This window comes from Choloepus didactylus, chromosome 1 (assembly GCF_015220235.1).
Source record: "Choloepus didactylus isolate mChoDid1 chromosome 1, mChoDid1.pri, whole genome shotgun sequence".
Taxonomy (NCBI): Eukaryota; Metazoa; Chordata; class Mammalia; order Pilosa; family Megalonychidae; genus Choloepus; species Choloepus didactylus.
Window position 1 is genome coordinate 201,384,032 of NC_051307.1, and position 23,541 is coordinate 201,407,572.

General features: G+C 45.7%; 3 protein-coding genes across 5 annotated transcripts in view; 2 read left to right on the forward strand and 1 right to left on the reverse strand.

Moving 5' to 3' along the window:
* CCDC51 (coiled-coil domain containing 51) overlaps nt 1–4,453 on the reverse strand; it is a 36,993-nt gene extending 32,540 nt beyond the window's left edge. The window contains 1 exon segment of the mRNA XM_037826299.1: nt 3,927–4,453. The gene's annotated coding sequence lies outside the window, so the exon portion shown is untranslated.
* TMA7 (translation machinery associated 7 homolog) lies at nt 4,189–6,285 on the forward strand. The gene is made up of 4 exons (XM_037850220.1): nt 4,189–4,294; nt 4,383–4,438; nt 4,521–4,608; nt 5,926–6,285. The coding sequence occupies exons 1-4, from the start codon at nt 4,204–4,206 to the stop codon at nt 5,958–5,960; spliced, it is 270 nt and encodes an 89-aa protein (XP_037706148.1). The 5' UTR covers nt 4,189–4,203; the 3' UTR covers nt 5,961–6,285.
* A 3,484-nt stretch (nt 6,286–9,769) lies between these two features.
* On the forward strand, nt 9,770–23,480 carry LOC119544722 (ATR interacting protein). 3 transcript variants are annotated; one of them, XM_037850229.1, is made up of 13 exons: nt 9,770–10,114; nt 11,825–11,961; nt 12,628–12,798; nt 14,387–14,505; nt 15,687–15,844; nt 17,075–17,176; nt 17,528–17,657; nt 17,845–18,528; nt 21,165–21,301; nt 21,457–21,548; nt 21,971–22,051; nt 22,266–22,518; nt 22,933–23,480. In XM_037850229.1, the coding sequence occupies exons 1-13, from the start codon at nt 9,868–9,870 to the stop codon at nt 22,998–23,000; spliced, it is 2,379 nt and encodes a 792-aa protein (XP_037706157.1). In that variant the 5' UTR covers nt 9,770–9,867; the 3' UTR covers nt 23,001–23,480. The 3 variants fall into 3 exon arrangements, with proteins under 3 accessions (XP_037706157.1, XP_037706164.1, XP_037706173.1); XM_037850236.1 differs by having other exon boundaries at nt 9,979–10,765; nt 11,825–12,520; XM_037850245.1 differs by lacking the exon at nt 11,825–11,961 and having other exon boundaries at nt 10,001–10,114.
* The last annotated feature ends 61 nt before the right edge of the window (nt 23,481–23,541 follow it).

Here is a 23,541-nt window from a genome sequence, read left to right on the forward strand (position 1 = left end):
TCCCGATTGTTGAGGCGTTACCTTGGACACTTCATGGTCTTAAGACTGTAACTGTGTAACCAAATAAACCCCCTTCTATAAAAGCCAATCCATTTCTGGTGTTTCGCATTCCAGCAGCATTAGCAAACTAGAACAGTCATGTTGTCTGATGTTGTCTGACTCTTTACTCTACTTTAGTTCAATTCTATCTTTCCTTTTGTTGCTTCCTAGCTGTCATGTTTTGTTTGGTTTTTTTTCTCTTCCTTTTTCTTTTTCTTTTGTCTCTCTACCTTCTCTGACTCTTCTTTCTTTGTAGAAGAAATAGAGATGTCCTTATATAGCTAGTGGTGACGGTGGTGAATACATAAATATGTGACTATACAGGGAACCATCAATTGATTACTTAGGATGGACTGTACGGTATGTGAACAAAACCATCTTAAAAAAAACAGGTTGATGAAGAAACCTTGAGGACACTATATTGAGTGAAATAAGTCAGACACATAAGGACAAATATTGCAGGGTCTCACTGATATGAACTAATTATAATATGTAAATTTATAGACATTAAATACACGTTATCAGGATATACAGCGAGGCTAAAGAATGGGGAGTGGTTGCTTATTATAAGCAGAATGTTCAAGTAGGTTGAACTTAAGTGTTTGGAAATGGACAGAGGTGACGGGAGCACGTTGTGAGAATATCTAACAGTGCTGAATGGTGTGTGAATGTGGTGGAAAGGGGAAGCTCAGAGTCACTTATGTCACCAGAAGGAAAGTTGGAGGTTAAAAGATGGGAATGTATAAAACAGTGAATCTCGGGGTAATCAATGTTTGTGATTAACTGTACAAATATTAGAAATCTCTGTCATGAACTAGAACAAATGTATGACACTATAACCAGAAGTCAATAATAAAGGGGCATTTAGGGAAAAAAATATACCTATTGCAAACTATATATTACAGTTACTATTTTAACATTCTTTCATCAACAGTAACAAATGTACTATACCAATACGATGAGTCAATAATGAAGGGGAGCTGGTTAGGGGTATGGGAGGATTTGAGTTTCCTTTTTTTTTTTTTTTTGTCTTTCTTTTCTGGAGTAATGAAAATGTTCTAAAAATTGAAAAAAAAATTAATTGTGATGGATACACAGCTGTATGATGGTACCATGGGCAAGTGATTGTACACTTTGGATCTTTGGATAATTGTATGGTATGTGAACAATCTCAATAAAATTAAATTTAAAAAAAAAACTTACTACAGCACTACAGTAATTAAAGCAGTGTGGTACCGGCATAAGGACAGACATATAGACCAACGGAATCAAACTGAGAGTCCAGAGGTAAATCCACACATCTGTGGCCAACTGATTTTCAACAATGGCACAAAGTCCATTCAATGGGGAAAGAATAATCTTTTCAACAAATGGTACCAGGACAACTGGAAATTCACATGCTCAAAGAATGAATTTAGATTCCTACCTCTCACCATATACAAAAATTCACTCAAAATGGACCAATCACCTAAATAGAAGAGCAAATACTATAAACACTTAGAAGAAAACATAGGGAAATATCTTCAGAACCTTGTGGTAGGCAATGGATATTTAGATTTTATACCAAAAGCACAAGCAACAAAAGAAAAAATAGACAAATTGGACGGCATCAAAAATAAAAACTTTTGTGCAAAGGACATTATTAAGGAAGTGAAAAGACAACCTACTGAATGGGAAAAAATATCTGGAAAGCATATGTCTAATAAGAGTTTAATATCCAGAATATATAAAGAACTCAATTTAAAAATGGGCCAAGGATTTGAATAGACATTTCTCCAAAGAAGACTTTCAAATGGCCAATAAGTAAATGAAAACATGCTCAACATCATTAGCCATTAAAGAAATGCAAATTAAAATCACAAGATACCACTTCACATCCACTAGGATGGTTATTATTTTAAAATCTGACAATAACAAGTGGCAACCCTTGGCAGTTATTAAGAAAACAGAAAATAATAAGTGTTGGTGAGGATGCAGAGAAATAGGAATCCTCATACATAGTTGCTAGGAATGTAAAATGGTATAGCCACTATGGAAAACAGTTTGGCAGTTCCTCAGAAAATTAAGTATAGAATTACCATATGGCCTGGCAATTCCACTTCTACGTATATACTCAAAAGAATTGAAAGCAGGGACTCTAACAATATTTATACATCAATGTTCACTGCAGCATTATTCACAATAGGCAAAAGGTGGAAGCAACCCAAGTACCCATCAACAGATGAATGGATAAACGAAATGTGGTATATCCACACAATGGAATATTATTCATCCATAAAAAGTGATGTGCTGGTACACGTGACAACATGGTTGAACCTTGAGGACATCATATTGAGTGAAATAAACCAGACACAAAAGGGCAAATATTACATGATTTTTCTTATATGAAATATTTAAAATAAGCAAGTTCATAGACCAAAAGCAAAACAGTGGCTACTAGGGGTGGAGGTAGGAGACAGGGAGTTAATACTAAATGAGTTTTGGTTTGGGATGATGAAAATAATCTAGAATTCGTGGTACAAGTTGCATAGTATTGTCAATGTACTTAATGTCAAAGAATTGTGCACTTAAAATAGTTAAAATGATCTTTACATTCTGTATACATTACCTCAGTGAAAAATCTTGAAAGTAAAAAAGTTTAAAAATTAAGCAATTATGAAGACACACACACACACACACACATACACACAAACAAACACACATTTTGATTTTTCCAGCCTAGACCTTGCCCCTGGACTCCAGGCTCATTTATGCAACTGTCCAATCCACGTATCTGCTTGGAAGGCTAATGAGGATCTCAAACTTAATAGGTGCAACACTGAGTTTCTCCCTTCCCCTCCCAAATATGCTTTTCTCACAGCCTTCTCCACCTCAGTTGATGGCAACTCCAAGTCTAAATGTTCAGGCCAAAAACCTCACATCATCTCTGACTCCTTGCTTTATCTGCCGCCTCACTTCAAATCAGGAAATACCACTGGTTTCTACATCCAGTGCCACTCCTCTTCTTAACCCTGGCATTGCTACCACCTGGTCCCAACGACCGAATATCTCACCTGGATTATTGCAAGACCCTCCTGACAGGTCTCCCTACTTTTACTCTAGGCTCTACAGTCCATTCTCCACAGAGGAGCCCATGGTCCTTCTAAACAGCAGTCAGACCATATCTTTCTTTGCTCAAACGCCGAAATGGTTCCCAACTTCTTTCAGGGTACAAGTCAAAGTCCTATCCATGGCCTAAGGGGCATCCACCTGCTGGCTCCCATTACTCTCTGACCTCATCTCCCACTAATCGCTCTTTTCCTCACTTCCTCCAGCCATATGGACCTTCTTCTTGTTGCTAAAACACATTAGGCTAACCCCACCTCAGTGCCTTCACATCAGCTGTTCACTATCTGTACTGCTTGCTCCCACATCTGCTTCAATCCTACTCAAATGTCATCTCCTGAGGAGACCTTCCCTGACCTCCCTATCCCCAGTCCAGCACTCCTTAACACCACCACCCCCCGCTTTATTCTTCTCCATACATGTATCACATGACCCGAGATCTGTATTTCACTTATTTACTTTCCTTATTATCTGTTTCACCCACTAGAATGTCAGTTCTGCCAGGGCAGTCACTTTGTTTTGTTCACTGCTGTACCCCCCGTGCCTAGAATACTATCTGCATATAACAGATACTCAATAAAAATGTACTGGACGAATAAATCGAATTAGCAAACAGTCGCACCCAGGACGATAGTATAAAACCCAAAAAGCTTCTGGAGACCTCTAGAGTCCTAGGACCAGGTGATCCGGCCCCCGCCCACTTCTGCCACCTCCCTTTCTATCTCCCTCCAGTCAGGCTGCCGAACTTGCTCCTGCTCCAAGGCCTCTGCCCTTGCACTTGCCTGCAGTGCTCTTCTTGTGCACTTTCACAAGTCTGGCGCCTTCCGGTTAAGTCCCCCTCCCGCGGTCCGGATCCTCCCGGGAGAAATGAACCTCCCACTCCGCTCACTCCTCCTCACACCCGGGACGGGTACAGCGTTCCAGCCGCAAACCCAAAAGAGCGTCTGCCACTCAGTTGGCCTCTGACCCCCCTAGCGCCCCGCCCCTGGAGGACCGCTTCCGGCAGCAATAACGAAACTTCCTGATTAGTAGCCAATCAATCTGTCCGCGCGGCTGTATATGTGCAAGGGGTGGAGCCGGGACCTCCGCTTCCGGTGGCTGGGTCTGGGAAAGGGGCGGCAGGCGGTAAGCGCCATGTCCGGCCGCGAGGGTGAGTGTGCGGGAATGGCGGGGCTGGGCGGGACCCGGTGCGGGACGGGCGGCGGAGACGGGGCTGATCGTGCTCGTGTCGCCCACAGGTGGCAAGAAGAAGCCCCTGAAGCAGCCCAAGAAGCAGGCCAAAGAAATGGACGAGGTGAGGATGGACGCGGAGGCGCGGGCGGGCGCGGAGGTACGGGGAGGCCGAGCTAGAGTGAACCCGCTCTATCTCTCTCTAGGAGGATAAGGCTTTCAAGCAGAAACAAAAAGAAGAGCAGAAGAAACTCGAGGAGCTAAAAGCGAAGGCTGCGGGGAAGGGCCCTCTGGGTAAGTCAGGACGCGGGCCGGGGCAGGTCCGCCTCTTGCCTGGCTTTGATGAGCTGCGAGGTCTCGTTTTCTTCTGTCTTATGTGACCGACTGACCCTAGCCCACCTTGGATTCAAAGCAGAGGGAAGGGATGGGAACCAGAACCGCATCTGGAAACGAGGTCTCCTGCCTCCCAGGCACTTGAGCCTTCCCTTCAGTAAGAATTTTGCAGAAATGGACACAGAAATTCATTTACCTTAAACACGAATTCATAGAGTTGAGTATCCAATACCCTCCATAGTTTCTTGCCACAAACTCGTACTTTATTGCCTGTTTATTGCTTTTAACATTTATAGTGCTTTTGACCTATTGCTTATATTGTTATCTGTAACAGGTACTTTTGGATCCTGATTTTCACTTCTGATTCTAAAGGATAAAGTCCAGGCTCCTCGGCCTGCTATTGCTCCATATGCTTTTCTAACTTAATTCTGCCTCATCCTTTCCTTTATAAAAAAGAAGAGGTATTCATTGATTACATTTTAGACCCAGCAGTCCCAGTAGCTTCTGTGCTTTTTCTTAAATGCTGTTTACATTCCTCAAACTAGTGATAAGATTCCCCACAGTTGTCTGTGCTCTATCCCAGCAATGTGACCCACACTGGGCCTGATAGAGGCTGGAATGGTGAGTGTGACACCCACTCTTCCAAAACTTCTATCCCAGCAGGTTTAATCCATCAGATCTAGCTATTGAGATTCCTTTGTGGAATGAGCTGCAGTATCTTGCACCTTCTGTTAATCTTTGATTGTATGTAGAGAGAAGCTCAATCCTTAGTGAAACCCTATACCAGTTGTTTCTCATTGAGCATCATCTAATTTTTAAGGTTTGTTTTGTCATAACCCTATTAGAATTTCATTCCTTCTGCAACTATTTCTTAAGTTATCTACATTGTGCCAAATATAATCATCTGGAAATTGAATAAAATAAATATAGAGAGTAAACCACACAGTGGGGTCATAAGTACAGAAGGTAGAGTAGTATAATGTAGGGTAGCAGTTAAGAATATGGACTTGGAAGTCAGACTACCCAGGTTGGAATCCTGGCTCCATCACATGCCAGTTTATGATTTTGAACAATGCTAACTTTTACAACTTTGTTTCTTTTTCTGTAAAATGAGTTGATGGAACATGAGCATTAAATGAACTAATCTGTGTGAAGTACGCAACTCAGTGTAGATCCAGACCAGTGCCATAGAGAATGCCTACTATAAGAATCTTGTCTTGCCGGGATCCACATAACTGTATCCTTACCTAACTGTGACTTTCTTTTTTCCTTTTGTAGCCACTGGTGGGATTAAGAAATCTGGCAAAAAGTAAGCTGCTCCTTGTCCCTGAGGCCATGGTGACCGTTGCTTCCATTCCTGTTTAAACATCCGGATTCCCTGCTGTAACATCTTTTGCCACTTTATAGCTAGAATGAAGTTTTGTCTTGGAGCCTGTTGTACATTTAAGAATAAACTTTTGTAGAAAAAAAGAAACCACCCAATGGCTTATTTCTCCCTAGTTCTCATTCAGCCATTCCTACTTTAACTGTGAGATCAGAGTAAGCCCAGTACAGAATCCTTCCACAATCTGCTCTTCAGTCTTTGTTCTGCCCCAAATTCTATACCACCTGGAATTAAACCAACTCATTTGAAATGGCTGCTATTCTTGTATGGAAATACACAATGGAATACCTTACATGAGGTTACTGGAAGAATTTGTGCTTTGGAAAAAAGCTAACCCCTTTTTCTCTGTTGTGACAACCTTGTTGCCATGTATTTTGATTGGGTCGTGTATCTGTTCCTGTAAGGAATCTACTGTGTAGGCAAGAGTGGAGGGAGGGTTTTACCAGCAAACAGCACCTGCTCTCAACTTCTCTGTTGTGGGAGGGAGAGAGAACAAATATATATGATTTGTACTATGAAGAAGAAGGAAAAAAAAAAAAAAACAGAAGGGGAGATAGATTCCTGAAAGTCTCCCAAATTCACTGGGAAACACCCAGGTCTATACTTCACTAAGGCTTCAGAAAACTCCTTTCTGGGTTCCCACATCTTACACCTACGTCAATCAACAAAATAGATCAAACTCCCTTCAATATCATTCCCCATTCTAATGCTGTTACCCCTCACCTGGATTATTACACTCACCTCCAAACTTGTCTTCCTGCCCCTAGCCTTGTCCCTGAAGTATAACCTTCACTTAGGAGCCAGAGTGATCCTGCTAAACCTTAAGTCAGACCTTGTCACTCCTTGGCTCAAAATTCCTCAGTGGCTTCTCTGAGTAAAAGCTTAAGATCCTAAGGGATCTGGAACCTACATCCTTATCTCTGATATCTACTATTCATCCCCCTGATCCATATTCAGCCACAATAGCCTATGTTCCAGGTGCTCTCCTGCTCACTTTTCACTAACTACTCTGCCTGTCCCACCTGTCCCTTAGATACTGGACACTCCTCTCTTCAGAAAACTGAAACTTAAACATCACAGTCATGAGTTCTTCCCTGAACACTATATAAAATGGTGGTCCCTATGTCTCTTACCCTGTTTCATTTTTTCTTCTGATTGTACCACCTCTGACTGAAACATTAAACTCCAGGAAGACAGAGACCATATGTTTTCTAAATGTGTATTTGTTGAGCTGTTTAATTCAGAGACACAAGTCCTTGGATTTCTCTTCCAGGTCCCCTGAGAATATGTTTTAAAAAAAGCTCCAGAACCATTCTAAGATTTTGCCAGTCAAGGCTGGAAAACGTTTTGATAGATTAGAACCTCTTTTATGATTCTGATGTACTTGATATTGACCCCAAAAATCCTGCTTTGATCATCTCCTGGAAAGAGATTTTGTTCCAAAATATATTCGATTTGTTTTTTATTGTGGAACGCACATGTCAAGGCAAAATGCTGCACACACAACTACAAATCATTTTTCGGAGACAAGCTGTAAAAAAATAAAACAGCAGCTGCCTTAGTTATGCAGTCCCAACTTGAGGAATCCACGCTAGCAAAGGAGTTATAGCCCCTAAAGCAGGCTTCTTGATGGATGCCCTAAATGTCTGTGGGCTTGGCAGACTCAGGCCTGAGGCCCTGGGAAACAAAACTCCATGTAATGGTGAAAAGCCAGGGCAGGCATGCCCCTGTCCTGGCAGGGAGGAATTTCTAGTGAATCCAGACTAGCAAAACCTTGCCACCTTTGAGGATGTCAATGTGTAGAAATTGATAAAGGCTTTACATTGTTCTTTTATTATTTTTTTTAAGAGACTTTCCCAGCTCCCACCCCAAGGTGGAGGAGGCCCCAACCCTTGCCTGAAGTCCTGAGCACTGGCTACAGATGCACGCTGCAGATGGACAGAGAGGTGGGGCCTCCCCAGGGGCTGACATGGGGAGAAGGCAGGGAAAGGAAAAAGCCAGAGACCAAAGAAAAAAAAAGAACAAAAACCACACATCAAAACAATTTTCCATACCCCAAATGCTAGACTAGGAAGGACACAAGTCCCTCTAGCTAGAAACAATTCCTAAAAGTGACCCAACATGGCAAATCTAACTTCCATACAATCACATGCATATGCTTAAAAGTAGCAACCCAGCAAAGGGGCACATTCCTGCCAAGAGTCAGGACCCCTGCAGGTGCCCTAAGAAATTGTGGGCAACAGGAGGTAGGCTCTGCAACAGCTCTGGGACAGCAAGGGGCTAGCATTGTTTAAGCCCCTGTCCAGCTGTCGTGAACAACTCAGCTGCAGGAGGAAGAACTTTCTTGGGTCTCCCTTGAGCTTTAAGCATTCCCTGTGGAGCCTTGCCCACTGGCACCCAGCCCAGTGCTGCTGAGAACAATCCTTTTGAGAGCCAATGCCGGCACACACTCCCTGAGAATAAGCTACTGCTTTTATTTTGGTGGAACCTAGTCCGTCCTGACAAATGAAATACAATCCTATCCCATTCCAGGACCAGAGACCTGCAGAAATTAAAGACTTAAGCATATTAGCATTTGGGCATCTATCTGAGGGAATCCACCAGTTACCTCAAGATATTCTAAGCTCCTTAGGCATTCAGAGCCCTCTAAGCCCTGAAAGCAATCTGCTTTTCATTTACTGCTTTCACAAATGTTCGTAGACACTCATAGGCTAAGCTTGGCATTGAATGCATGAGAATTAAATTGAGTATTGCCCCTGTTATTTTCCAACACTAATCCCCTGTTCCTGCTAACTGCCCTGGGCACCACTCCTGTCCAATAAAATCCTGCCAGGCACTGAAGCCCAGCTCAAATCCCTGCTCTTCTCTGTCATGGATAACTCCTACCCAGCACTTGTGTGGCCTCCATTTTGTGGTTGAATTCTTAGCTGCCTTGTGTGCCAGCTACCCCTTTATATGGCTAACTCCCACTCATTTTGTAGGACAGTCCAGGGGGCCTTCCTTGACTTAAGCCTCATTCATCTCTATAGGACCAGCCCTTGGGACAAATAAGGGTCAGCACTCTTAGAGGAATGAATGAATGAATGAACATTAACAGCCTAAGTAGTTTATAGCTCTCTCCAACACAGTCACACCCTTCTCAGGATCACCCCTAACCCCTCTCCTCTTCCCCACACCTACCTCAATTGCACACATTCAAAACATTTACTATTTTTCAAAGGTGAGTCAGCTCACAACAGCTCTATTCATGTTCATCTCCAACCCCACTCTCCCAACGTCCTCCCCAAGACGGTCTCGAGATATGTGATAGGTGGGTCTGGTAAGATGAGGGCAGAGAGGTCACTGAGGCCAGACCCCTGAATGTTTCCTGCCTTAATTCAAACCGCGCGTGTGAATGCTAGTGCGAACTCCTCCCGCGAGGCTGTGGACCTCATCGGGTGCCAGGAAGGGGCGCAGAGCCACCCGCGCGGTGATGCGGCTGCGCCTCGGACAGGCAGCGCCAGATCGTGCCACATCTGGTCTCAGCCACAGATCTACGGAATCCCAGCTGCCAGCACCTGGACGCCGGGCAGGGTGAAGCGGGGAAAGGTGGAGGGGTGGAGAGGATGTGGACGGAGCAGGGCGGAGCGATCCGAGCAGGGCGGAGATTCAGCTGGGCGTGGCGGCGCGCCGGGACGTATGTCATTCCTCCGCGTCCGCTGAAGGGCAGCTGATTGGCCCGTGGGCTCCAGAGCGGGTACCAGCGTCTGAGGCGAGCGGCGGCGCGCGGGCGGTTGGTCCAGCCCTCGGACTTCGCTGTGACCTCGAGGCTGGGGGACTTGGGGCCAGCGGGAGGCATGGCAGGGACCCCCGTGCCGGGCAGCAGGAGGCGGAGCGGGCCCCCTGTGCCTTGCCATGGCCCGCCGCCCGGCACCGGACACCCCCCGAGCAAACGGGCCCGGAGCATCCCCGCGGCCGCGCTTCCGGACCCCGAAGACCCGTTCAGCGCGCACGGGGACTTTACCGCCGACGACCTGGAGGAGCTCGACACCCTCGCGTCACAGGCCCTGAGCCAATGCCCTACCGCGGCTCGGGACGCATCCGGTGAGTGCGCCGCGGGGGGTGCTGCAGACCCGGCGGGCACCCCACGACGACCGGTCCCCATGTTTCTCCTACCCACACTGCCCCTTCAGAAACACCCCGATTTAAGCAGAGATTGTGTTCCGAAAGGTCCTTTTTGATTTGGGGGAGAAATGTATCAGGAATATCAAACGGCCGATTTGAAACATAGAAAGCTATATGTCTATATTTTTATATTTACATAGAATATAAGTATCGAATATATAAAAGTGTAAATATATTTTTATATGTGTTTATTGCAATTTCTAACGTTTGGGCCACTTGGTTCTTGGTTCTATATAGAGATCCTGGAACTCGGCTAGCACCACCATCAGAACCATCACTCCCCACCCAGAGGTTACGCATTCTTCCGACAGGTTTGAAGGCATTAGATCTTAGGACGCCCGTTGTCCCCCTTGGGCCATATGGATATAGGAGGGTCCTGCAGGGGCAAGAGATGCAAGCAACTTATTTTTTATACGACCAGTAAATTATACTGGGTGCCTAAACATGGGGAACTGCAATGAACCTACTACTCCGGCATCTTCAGCAAAATGCCAGGCAAAGCAGACCTTCAGAAAACACTTCAAATGTTCCACATGGCAGTGACTAGCACCACTCCCGCAGTGGCACAAGGTGATCCCTCCTCTTTCCTTTCCAAATTCTGTCAACTTTAACCTCTAAATCCATCTCTGGAATCTTTCCTCTTCTGATCATCTTGTCTGTCTCCCCGATGTATGCTACCATCATCCCTCCCCTGGACAGTAGTCTGCTAAATTGTCTCCCCATTTCCAACCTCGACTCCCTACAAGTCAGACCTCACACCACAGCAAGAGTTGTCTTTAAAACGCAAATCCATGTCTCACTTAGATACATGTGAGCATCCTTGCTGAAAGACCTATTTAATGACTTCCCATTGCTTCCAGAATAAAAACCAAAATCCTTACCGTGACCTGTAAGGCCCAGCACTTAGGCCTTTTCCCACTCTCTCTCCGGGTTCCAGACACACTGACCTTCCTTCATTTGAATTCTCTCTGCTTCCTTCTATCTCAGGGACTTTGCACGTTGCTGTTTCTTATACATTGAGTTTTCTCTCCACCATTCCCCATCCCTACTCATCTGGTTAATTCCTGCTTGTTCTTCAGCTCTCAGCTCAGTCATTACTTCCTACCAATCATTCCATTTGAGTCAAATCCCTGTTATGGGCTTTCCTGTATTTGGGCTCCTCTGCAGTTTTTATCACAGTTTTAAGTTTACATTTATTTGTGTGATTATTTGTCAGATGTCCTGTAAGCTCCGTGAGTATAAGAACTATGTCCATTTTTGCTCACCATTGTACCTTCAGAACCTAATATCATGCCTGGCATATTGTGGGTACTCAGTAAATGTTGTTTAATAATAGATGACTGAGTTCTGGCCAGTGAGGCACTCACAGAGCCCTTCAGCCCTTAGATGAGAGACTCTTGATATTGGGGGGTGGAGGGGTGGGGGGGGGGCGGAGAGAGAGCAGCAGGACCTGTTATTTTGTAAAGATCATTTATAAGTTTGAATCATGTTCTTAGGTTGGAAAATACCTTTATAATACTTAATAGAGCTTTCTCTAATTTGTTTTCAAGAATGATTCTTTTCAGCACTGTCTGGCAAAAATGGAGGAATGTTGGGTCCTGACATATATATAGGAACTGTTTTTTACAGGTGTACATAAGGTTCCCAGAATAGATGGGATATCAAAAAATAAAAACCCTGCAGGAAAGAGCAGAGAAAGTGTTCCAATTAAGGATAATTTTGAATTAGAATTACTTCAGGCACAATACAAAGAACTTAAAGAAAAGGTAAGTGACTTGACTTTTGCTTTTTGTAGTTAATTCATTCACTTATTCATGTGTTATAAAACATTGTACAATAAAATATTTAGAAGTTTTGAAACAAGGGTCCAGATCATCAACTGAGGGATGAAATTAGGGAAGGCTGTGGAAAGAAAGTCAGAAAATTTAGGCCGGAACTACATCCTGAGACCCCTAATAGTCAAGGCATGGAAGTTCTAAAAAGAGATACACACGTTTTCTGTTACAACACTGAGACAAATTGAAAGCATACATCTTTATAAAAGGAACACAACATCATAATGGTTGCTGTTTTTATTAGCAGCTTGCAAGAGAACTATTTTTCTATAGTTCCATAGGAAAGCCAAGAACATAATATGGAATTTGTTACATGAAGTGTGTGGCCCAGATTGTTTAAAGCCTGGAGAATCTGCACGTGTGAGTGATGACAACTGCGTCCCAGGCTATTCTGCCGAACATCAGCTGTCCCACGAGCAGGTCTAGCATACTGTGCTGGAGTGTGGTTGGCATGGATATATTCTGAGCACCCATTTAGTCTGTGGGACATGTATGCATTCTCAGTCTTTCCAGCTACATATTAAAACAATACTTTAAAACAAGTACATACGTAATTTTCCCATACAATTTTTCACAAGATTTATTTGGTATTTACAGCTGAAGTCAATGGAAGAAGAAGTCCTCATTAAAAATGGAGAAATTAAAATTTTGCGGGACTCACTGTATCAGACAGAATCCATTCTAGAGGAACAGAAAAGATCACATTTCCTTCTTGAGCAAGAGAAAACTCAAGTACTCAGTGACAAAGAAAAGGAATTCTCCAAAAAGGTGACCCAGAGCATTTGTTTTGCGTATTATGTACACCAGTTTTGCCTGCTCATTGAGTTCCTTTAGAGACCATAATCAAAGTAGCCTGTAAATCTGTCAGGGAGATTTCAACTGTTGTTTGTCTTATATACTTTCTGCTATCAGCTACTTGCCATGCACTTTCTTCCAGGCTCTGCATGTGGTTTGGTAAACCTCTGCTGTGGCAGTTGGTCTTGGCAGGAGTAAGTCACCTAACTTAGGATTTTCAGAAACAGGCTTAAATTGGGCTCTTTTGGTAGATCAGAAAATCAGTTGACCTAGCTTAGGCCAAAGAGGAATGTATTGGTTTCCATAATCAAGTCTGGAAAAAGCAGAGGTGTGGTGGGGCCTCGAATGACTCAAACATTGCCAGGACTCTTTATTCTCTGTGCTATAGGCATGCTTCACCCTATGGTAAGGGGTGTGGTCATGAGAAGTTCCTGGACTCACATTTCATAGCTCCAGAGCAGAGATAAGACTTGGGTTCCCTCATAAAATTATGGAGAAGGCTCTGATTGATATTATTCAAGTCAGATGCCTATCCCTGGACCAGTTACTGTAATCAAAGAAATGGCAGCTCTTTGTTGACATAGCAGAGGGAGGGAAAGGATTGTCTCTCAGAGGGAAAGAGATGCTGTTCCGGGAAGAACAGCAGATGTCCAGTACGTACACCACTTTCCTTCAACACGTCCCAATGCTTCAATCTCAAGCATACAAGGTCTTATTCTGCCATCATTTCATTAAGCAGATTTAAACTTTAAATAAGCACTTACCTGTGCCGGGAAATACCATAAGTAGTTGACTTTCCATATAAGTGATGAAGAGCAAGAGATTGGCAGTCAGTCAAACTGGACTTTGAATCCAGGTTTTGTCACATAAAATGGTGACCTCAGGCTAATGACTTCAGCTCTATGGCTCATTTCCCTTATCCCATCCAGGAAATGACCAACTGAGTTGTTGTGAGAATTAAACACTCTTCACTTAACTGTGTCTCGTACCATGCCTGGCATGGAGTGTGTTCAGTGAATGACAGCAGTTGCTGTTGGCGGAGACCCTTGGGCCAAAGCAGTGGGTCTCCCCGCATTGCACAGGGTCTTGGTGAAACTATTCCAAATACTCTACCCAGACCTGCAAAAAGACCTGGAATTGTGCACCACTATAGTCACTGAAAGGTCAACATGTTACTGCTGAGAAACCATACATTGGGTTTAAAATGCTGGGCATTTTACATACATTATTCTTATTTAAGTCCCCCAACCACGATGAAGACAGTTACTACGTTTACATTATAAATCAGCTTAAGTTCTGCGAGGCTAAGTGAATAGCAGGGCTGGTATACGAACCCTCACAAACTACCCTTCCAATAGTTTGGGTCAAAATAGCTTTCTAGAGCACCATGCTGTCTTTCAAGAAGGTGGCTAAAGTTTGACATTTTAGGACATTTATATCACAGCAGACTTTCATACTTATTTTTCATTGTTGTTCCTTTACTAGCTTGAGGTTTTGAAGGTCAGAGATATATCTGTATATATGGAGGGGCCACTACAAGTATGCTTCTTTTGCCTTCCAGCTTCAATCACTGCAGTCTGAACTTCACTTTAAAGATGCAGAGATGAATGAATTAAGGACAAAGCTTCAAAACAGTGAACGAGCAAATAAACTGGGTGCTCCCTCCATTTCCTACCTCAGGTAAAGATGGTACTGGAAGGAGAGTTCAGTTTTGCATTGTTAAGTGAAAGACTAAATAACAAACAATGTCAGGGTAGTCATGAATGAAGACCATTTAGACTCTGCCACCTGGATAGAGATCCTCTTTCCAGAAGGACTCAAAGCCAATTTGAATGAGGCTTGAATGGTTTGGGGCATCACAGCATAGAGGCCCAGCACTTTGGAAATGCATCTTCTGTATAGGACTTGATAAACATAGCTCCTCGCAATTAAACTTATTTGAGCTAAACTAGAAAAAATTTAATTGTGACCTCTTAACTTTTGGGATGGGCCAGTCTTTGTTTTTATGTAATTTGTTTAAAATAGCTGTTTTTACCCGAAGCACAAGTCTATTTCAGTCCCAGCTACTTGGAATATGTTTTCTCATTTGCTGCCCTGGAACCTTTGTCCAACAGCCCCTGCCTTTGCTGTCAAATGTGGTCAGTTTAATAGTCCGTGTTCTGCCCTCGGTGGTCCACCTGCCAGAGAAGTCTGGCACTGTCAGTATCAGCCTTGAAATTCAAACAGTGTTGGCCAAGGCATGTTTTTCTTGTATTGAACATTTGTTGCCAGTGGTCTGGCCTCTGCTCATAATGGGCAAGGCGTGAACCTGAACTGTTGTAAAACACGAGAGCTGAAGGGACCCATCCCCACCTCCTCACACATCACATATCACTAACAGGACATCACCTTTCCAACAGGCTTGTATGCATTGTTGGAGACTCTAAAGGTTAAGACTTCTTCTCTAATGTAAAGTCACTGGCACAGAGGAACTTGCCCAGTTTGCAAGGTGTAAGACACAACACACTTTCTAATAGTCCCCTTTCTATTGAAAATCTTTGGATTCAGTCCCTGACTATTAAAAAAGAGCCAGTTTCACATTGAAATAATGTTTAAATTGGAAATAAGAAAGTAGGAATTATACAGGTATTTGGAGGTAATTAGAAGAATATGGAAATAAATGACTTTTTCAACAATTTGGATTAAAATGACTTGAGTTTTGCCCTTCTACCAAAAACTTCAGATATATAAAAGATAAAACCTTTGATCAAAACACCTAGACATGAAAAGGTTTAAAGCTTGTTGTTAGAACTTTTGTAACCTGGTATTTTTAGTAGTTTTAGCAGAATCATTACTTTGCTTTCATAGTTAACTTTTTCCAGTCCTAGGAAAAGCCCTTCTATGATTACAAAGTCAGAAGCATGCTCTTCACAATTTGGAAAAACATCTTTCCCTACAAAGGAGTCTTTTAGTGCTAATATGTCCCTTCTCCATCCCTGCCAGACAGAGCCAAGACATAAGTCTCTTGTGGGCAGAGAGGGTAAGTCAGTATATTAGTCATCTAATGCTGTATAACAGATTACCCAACTGTGTGGCTTAAAACAACAGTAATCGTTTCTTACCTCCTGGTTTCTTTGGGTCAGCAATTCTGAAAGGGCACAGTGGGGATGGCTTATCTCTGCTGGGGCTGAGACAAGTTTGACAGGCTGGAGGATTTGTTTTCAAAGTGGCTGACTCACATGGCTGACAGTGTGGTTCCTCTCCACAGGGCCACTTGGGTGTCCTCCTGACATGGCGGGTACCTTACTCTAGAGCAAGCCATCCCAGAGAGAGCACCAGGCAGAAGCTATCCTTTTTATAGCCTAGTTTTGGAAGTCACACAGCATCACTTCTGCCACATTCTTTTCAACAGAAGTGAGTCAGTGAGTCTGGCCCACATTCAAGGGGAAGGAAATTAGGCTTTACCTTTTGAAGAGAGGCATGTCGAATAACTTACAGGCATATTTTAAAGCCACCATAATCAGCATCCATTGGCTATGCTAGAAACACAGCTGATATGTAGGACCTGTGTTCCTTTCATAACCCAGCCTGAGGGAATGCTGCTGCTTTCCAGAGAGAGACAGTCTAGCATTAGTAGGTTTTCATTCTGAGAGTATGCTATGCCAGTTTATCTTATGCTTCAAATACATTGTCTCTCTTCCCACCATCAACCTTTCCAAATCATTGGCCATTATACTACTTCTTGAGAAACTGCAGTCTGCTCACATTTTTGGCCTCTAGCAATTGAAGAGGTAATGTAGGGTAGTAGTACAATCAGGCAGTGGAGCCCAACACAGATATTAGTCACAGTCACACCACTTACTGGCTTATGTGATTGGGCAAGTGCTTTAACCTCTGTATCTCAGTTTCCCTGTCTGTAAAACAAGGCTAATGATAACACCTTCTCATAGAGTTGCTATGAGGAACAAATTGTAAAGCTCTTATAACAGTGTCTGGCACATAATAAGCACTGTATAAATGTCAGTAACTGTTTTTATCTGATGGCATCATTTTGAAATGGGGCAAACAATTTTCCTTTCCTTTCCTTGTGTGAGTTTCTGTTTTACATGAAAAAGGCGAAGATGCAAAAGTTCTTGAATTCCTTCGGCTCTTATTTTGATCCAGGGTTGAAAAAGTAGAACAATTTGACTTTGTTTCAAGTTCATTACATGTAAGAATTTCTAATATGCCTGTGCTTTTGTGCTCAAGTTTTGATTCACATTTTCTCTAGTTTTAGAAAATAAGACCCACAGTCTGGGAGGTGAACCCATAAAACAAGAAGAGTCCCAGAAAACTCTTGTTGACAGCTGGATGCAGAGCTCAAACACTCAAGGTACCAAAATCCCTGCTGCTTGCAAGGGGCCTGCCTGCCTCCAGTAGTCCTCTCCAATGTCTGGCTCCACCACAGCATTGCCTGGAGAACTGTCTGGGGCTCTAAAACCAGTGTTCCAGACAGTCCTTCAGAAAGTGAAGGGAGTAGTAATCTATGACTTAAGCAACAACTTTATAAAATGGAAGGGGCCAAGAGCAGGTGTGTCCCACAGCCTTCTGCACCCACAGCCAACACAGTGGATCCGTGACTTAGAAGGCTGTTGGCATCCAAGGAACCCTCGGCTTTTCCTTCTAAGGTCCTAGAAAAAGCCTCCCATGTCAGAACCTTCTAGAGTCACCTTGTCTTCTGCAGGCTCCATTTTGATAAACCTGCTTCTGAAGCAGCCTCTGATCCCAGGGTCATCCCTAGGACTGTGCCACCTCCTGAGCAGTTGTTCTGAGGCACCTGCTGGCCCCCTCTTGCAGCCACCAGGGTTTGGCAGGTAAGTTTAAGGCTTCTGAAAAGCTCATTTGGGAAGGAGTTGCCAGGAAGCAAGCCCCTTTCTGGCCCTGCCCAGCTTGGGAGATCTGTGGGCCAGGCAGGGATAGTAGAGAGTTTGACAGGGAGGCTGTTTGGGGCCTTTGACCTTCTCTCCACCCCAAACTTGTCTCTTTTGTGTTTGTTGCTAGTACCTTGGCTGGGATTTCAGGCCTCAGGACTACAGGTTTTCGTGATGGGTCATTTTCTCTCTCAGCCCTGAGAGAAGCACAGAACTTAGCATTCACTGGACTGAAGCTGGTTGCCAGGAATGAAGACTCGTGTGACCAAGACCTTGCAGAGGGAAGTAGAAGGGCCTTCCCTCTCTCCCAGATTCCTGGAGCCGTGCATCTCCTCCCCCTGGTACAGTTCTTCATTGGATTACACTGCCAGGCTCTGCAAGATTTGGCAGCAGCCAAGAGAAGCGGAGCACCTGGGGACTCACCGACACATTCCTCCTGTGTGAGCTCTGGGGTAGAGGCCAGCGCCGAGGACTCACTTTGCAACCTGGAAGGCTTCTCTGTGGCTTCACTTACCATTCTTCAGCACCTTGTGTGCCACAGCAGAGCAGCTGTCTGCTTGTTACTGTCAGGAGTTGGGGCAGATTCTGGAGATGGAAACAAGAGTCTAGCTCACAGACATGGTCATGAGGATATGACCTCAGTCCCAACGGGGGTTGCCGAAGACCAAGCCCAGCATCCACTATTGAAGATGCTTCTTCACCTATTGGCCTTCTCTTCTGCAGCAACAGGTCACCTGCAAGCCAGTGTCCTGAGCCATTGCCTTAAGGTTTTGGTGAAATTAGCTGAAAATGCTTCCTTTGATTTTTTGCCCAGGTATAAAGCAGGATGGGAGTTATGATTCCTTGTGGGTCTTATGAGGTCTAGCCTGTGACCCTTGTACTTTGCTCACATCCTTGACTTATTTACCTTGCTCAATTCTAAGATTTGGTTCAGGGAGGTAAGTGGTGGGAAGTCAGATCAGGTGGTGGGAGAACCAAGGAAGTGGTTTATTTGGTTTAGTTCTGCCTGTTTAGCAGGTAAGCAGAAAGCAGGCATCATAAAAGACTGTTATCCATTGTAGAAGAGGGTCCCACCCCTAGGACAGACAAAGGCTGAACCAAGAGGCCTTTGAACTTGGGGCATGGATCAGGTGAAGGCCACACAGCCACAATTAATTTTGGTAGGGTTCCCTAAGGAAGCAGAGGACGTGGGAAGGATCCGCAACCCACAAGCAGACCCTGCTGGGCGTCTGATCATCATTGTGCCTGCCTCTGGCATGAGCCTTAGATTGCCTCTTGCCCCTCTTGAGGTGTACTGGAAGTGGTAGCAGAATCCTAGCTCGGGATGCCAGGACCTCGAGACTGGGAAGAACTGTAAACACCATGCAGCCCACCCCACCCCACCCCCCCAAGCACTCCACCCTGGGGCCAGTTCCTACGTAGGAATGACTCTACTGTCTGGACATACCTTAAGTCTTCTCATCTCTGAGTTCCCTAAAACACTTCTGGATTCTGGTTTCCATCTGAATGCATTCTGGCTGGGCTGGTCCGTCCTGAAAGTGGTGCTCAGTCTGAACACAGTGCTGCAGTGTACGGGGAGCAGCACAGTGCAGGGCAGAACCCAAGATGCCTGGCAGGGGCCTAGCTCACAGTGGCTGACTGCTCATTTCGTGTTTGTTCTTTAATGAATCAACTCCAGAAACCATGTTTTCACCAGCTTTTTGGCAGCTGCACCAACATTCCATTCCTGTTGAGCTTCTCCACAAGGACAATTAAAAACAGGCATTTAATGGGTGTTTACTGCAGGCCAGCCACTGTGAGCAAGGCCTCCCATTTACTAGCCCATGTGACTCCCTCATAGCCCTGCATCCTCACACCAAGCACAGAGCCTGGCTCATTGTAAGCACTCAGTATTTGTTGAGTGAATATTTCTGAACTGTAGGGACTGTAACGTGGGTGAGGGTGAGTTTCAAGCCAGGTGTCAGTCTCCAGAGCCACTGCCCTTGGTCACTGTCTCGCACCACCTCCTCCTCAGTGAGTCTCTTCAGAATTCCTTCATGCTTTACATGCTTAAGTGGAACTCCACTACCACGTGGCTGCCTCTCCACCTTGGAGTAAAAGCCAGGCACAGGGGACTGTTGAGGCTCTAAAGCAGTCTGTGATATGATACGAGTTACCAGGAAGGCTACAGTGTCTTCTGTTCCTCAGCATTCATAAAGGGGGTCCTGGCTCATCCAGGTTTTAAAGCAAACTGTCCCCTAATATCCTTGTCTTTCTTACCGCATCTGTTTTAACCCTAGGGGTCCAGGTTTGTTCCCCAAGGACTGGTTTAGCAGGGGGTTCTGAGCAAATAGAGCTCACTTCCAAATTTAACCACAGCAGTATGGCTTATCTATTTTGTATATTGGAGCTTTACAAAAAAATGCCATTAAAAAGAACATTCCCATACTATTGAAAAATAAGAAATAAGTTGGAAACTCCTGTCATGTATGTAGGTGGACTTTTCATGCAGATAGTTTCAGAGCTTTAGTGGACTAGTTAGTGGCACTTCTAACCTAATAATGAAATCGAGTAACCACCAGGTTAAATTCCAGTTTTCCACAAAGTCCCACATTCCCTGGCAACTGAAGGACATTTAGCATGTCTGCTTTGCAGGATTTGCTCTAAAATGAGTTCACCTAAAATGGAACGAGACCTTGCTTTCTAATGACATACTGAGAAATATTTTTGGCCCACTATGCTTTGTGCTAAAGCCCTGTAGATGCATGAAGGGTACACATAGCCAGACCCAAGGGTGGTTTCAGAATTGCCCTTCTCCCACTAACCAGGCTAGTCCTGCCTCAAGGATTGTGGAAAACAGCAGTTGTGTTGGGACTTGGTTCCTTAGTAAGTCGTCCCTTTGCCCCCTGGGACCTGGGGGAGAGTGTGCCCAGAGCCCTTCATCAGTGCACAAGGCCACTGCAGGCACCTTCTCAGGCTTGGCAGCAGGTGAGCCTGGTGTTTTCTGACAAATGGAGAAAATGGTCTTCCTTGCTCTGTGAGTGGTCAGGTCCACGCTTGTCACTTCAGGAGTCTTGTTCAGTCCTTTGATGGTGGTCCTAGAACATTTCTCTCACACCAAGTTATGGCCTGCATCCATGTTTGGGATCAATGGCAGGAAAGAACCCAAGAGCTGGGTAGAAGCCAGGGTCCAGGGAGTCAGCTCCCACTTCTTGGGTGATGCAGGGCCAGGTGAGGGCCTGTCATCTCTAGCCACAGCAGTCCGGTGAAGGTTAGTACCCACGTTTTCATAAGAAAAGAAGTTTCACAGTAATTAGTTGGCATTTGGGTCAGCATTCAAACCCAAGTCTAGATGAACTGAGTTCTTTGTACTACCCTGATCTGATTTCCCATTGGCTCTAGAGAAAGGTGAGGATGGATGGTAGATTGGAGTTGGGGAGTGTCACATCTCTCTGGGCCCTTGTTTTTTAGGTTCCAGTGTGTGTTCCAGGTGCTGCCACAGTGCCTCAGCCCAGAGACACCCCTGCCCAGTGTGCTGTTGACCATTAAGCTCCTGTCCCTCCTGGTGGACCATGAGAAGCTCACTCCTCAGCTCTGTTCCCACTCAGGTAAAGTGGGGTGGTGGGTGGACATCTGGACTGCTGCAGATTGGAGGGAAGGATTGTGGGGGGATGTTGGGGGCCTCCTGGGGGCTTCTGCAGCTAGTACCCAGAGCTCTGGGTGAGAAAGGGAGCCCTGCGTGAGAGGTGGGCATCTTTTTCAGAAGGCTGCCTCCTCCTGCTGCTGTACACGTACATCACGTCAAGACCTGACACAGTGGCCTCAGAGACACAGTGGCTTCAGCTGGAACAAGAGGTAAAATCTCTAGAGACCCTTCTGGAGACTGCTCACCATCCCACCCATGCCAAGGCTCACAGAACCTCCTTTCTCTGTCCTTCCCATCCTGAGAAGAGTAGGAGCTTTAACTCATTTTGGTAAAGTTTTTCAAGAAGCTGAAGAGGTAAACTTAGTTTGAGAACCCCATGCCACACGAGTGCATGCCAGGTTGTCCTGGGACCTGGCAGAGTTGCCTGATGACTCAGCCTATTCTGGCTTTGGGTCTGGTGACTGGACCTGGGCCTGGAGGCAGGTGGGTTGTTGGTGAGACACAGATGATGGTCCTGAGTCTTGGACCCCATTTGTGCAGACAAGCTGGAGCTTGTTTAGAAGCCTAAGAAAGCCGTTGTTTGTAATCAGGGCTTCATTACGGCGGCATTAGAACAGTCTTCTTGTCCTAGGCGGTGTGGCTTCTGGCTAAGCTTGGTGTGCAGAGCCCCTCCTCCCCGGTCACTGGCTCCGACTGCCAGTGCAACGTGGAGGTGAGCAGGTGGGGGCGGGCAGGGGCCTACAGCATGGCAGCTCTGTTGGTGGACAAGGCAGCCCTGTGCAAGAACCCCATGCTCCCTTTAACCCTGCTGCCTACCACTCAGAATCCCCCTCCCCTGGGTGGCTGGGAAATGTGCTGCTCAGCCAAGTGAATTGTTAGAACGCAGGAAGCTATAAGACCTGACCTCAGTCTGTGCCCTCCACCAGGCTGTCAGAGCGCTCACAGTGATGCTGCATAGACAGTGGCTGACAGTGCGCAGGGCGGAGGGGCCTCCAAAGACTGACTGGCAGAAGCGGACAGTGCGGTGTCTGCGGGACACGGTGCAGCTGCTGCACAGGCTGTCCCAGAAGGACAAACTCTTTACTGTGCACTGCGTGGAGGTCCTGCATCAGTATGACCAGGTGATGCCCGGGGTCAGCACGCTCATTCGAGGGCTCCCTGACGTGACAGACTGTGAAGGTGAGCAGGCAAGAGGAGCTGGCCCTTCCCCCCCAGCCCACATATGGGGTTTTCCTGTAGTTCATGGACAAGTCAGACTTCTGGGCTTCCTTTAGCAGTCCTCCTCCATCCACCACGGCCCTTCACAGCACTGGGGACAGTCTCATTATCTCCCTGCTCCAGTTCTTTGACACACTGAGCTGCCATTTGCTTATATATTTTGTTGAGTTGGCCTGGCAGAGGCACGGTTATTCCAGAAATATCCCTGTCTGGACTGCCTTTGTATCACTTTGCTTGCAGTAGCTGAGGGAGCAAGGCCTGGGCGTGGAAGGGACTGATTAGTTCCTGAGGGCTTTGGGGGAGGAGAGGTGGGACTCCCCCCCAGTCCCCAGCACTTTCAGGCCTTCACCTAGACCCCTCTTCTTTCTGACTCAGAGGCGGCCCTGGATGAGCTCTGTGCTGCTGAGACCGACGTGGACGACCCGGAGATGGACTGCGGCTGAGGCCCGTGAGCCTCGTGCCACACGGTGGCGCCAACACAACTGTTTCCCTCATCTCATCAACCAATTAAAAGCTGTGACAGGCTGTTCCTGCCAAGAACACACCAGCCTTGGTGTTGTGTCTCCTGAGTCTGTGTTTCGCTGAGTGGGAGGGATGGAACAGGCCCAGGCCCAGGGAAGGCTGGGATCCTTCCTCCTGTCCCTGGCTAGAGCTGAGACCCGGTCCCCATGGTAACTAATCTGCTTTGCCCAGCCTGTAGAGTTGTCCTGAGTCATTGTTTTTGGCTGGGGCCACGGGAAGAAATCATTGTATGGCAGGGAAGGAGGTGGCCCTCAGTCCAGGCCTAAACCAGGGAGGCCTGGGAAAGTGGGGCTGAGGGGTGAGAACAAAAGGGTCATGGCAGGCATCCCCAGCAGTGCTTGAGTCCAGGAGCTGGCCTCCCCAGACAGCCTGGGCACCACCACCCTTGTTTTCAGTTGGTGTCAGCCGGCAGGTCCACAGCTGTGGATCTGAGGCCTTAGGGGCGCCATGGCGGCGAGGGGG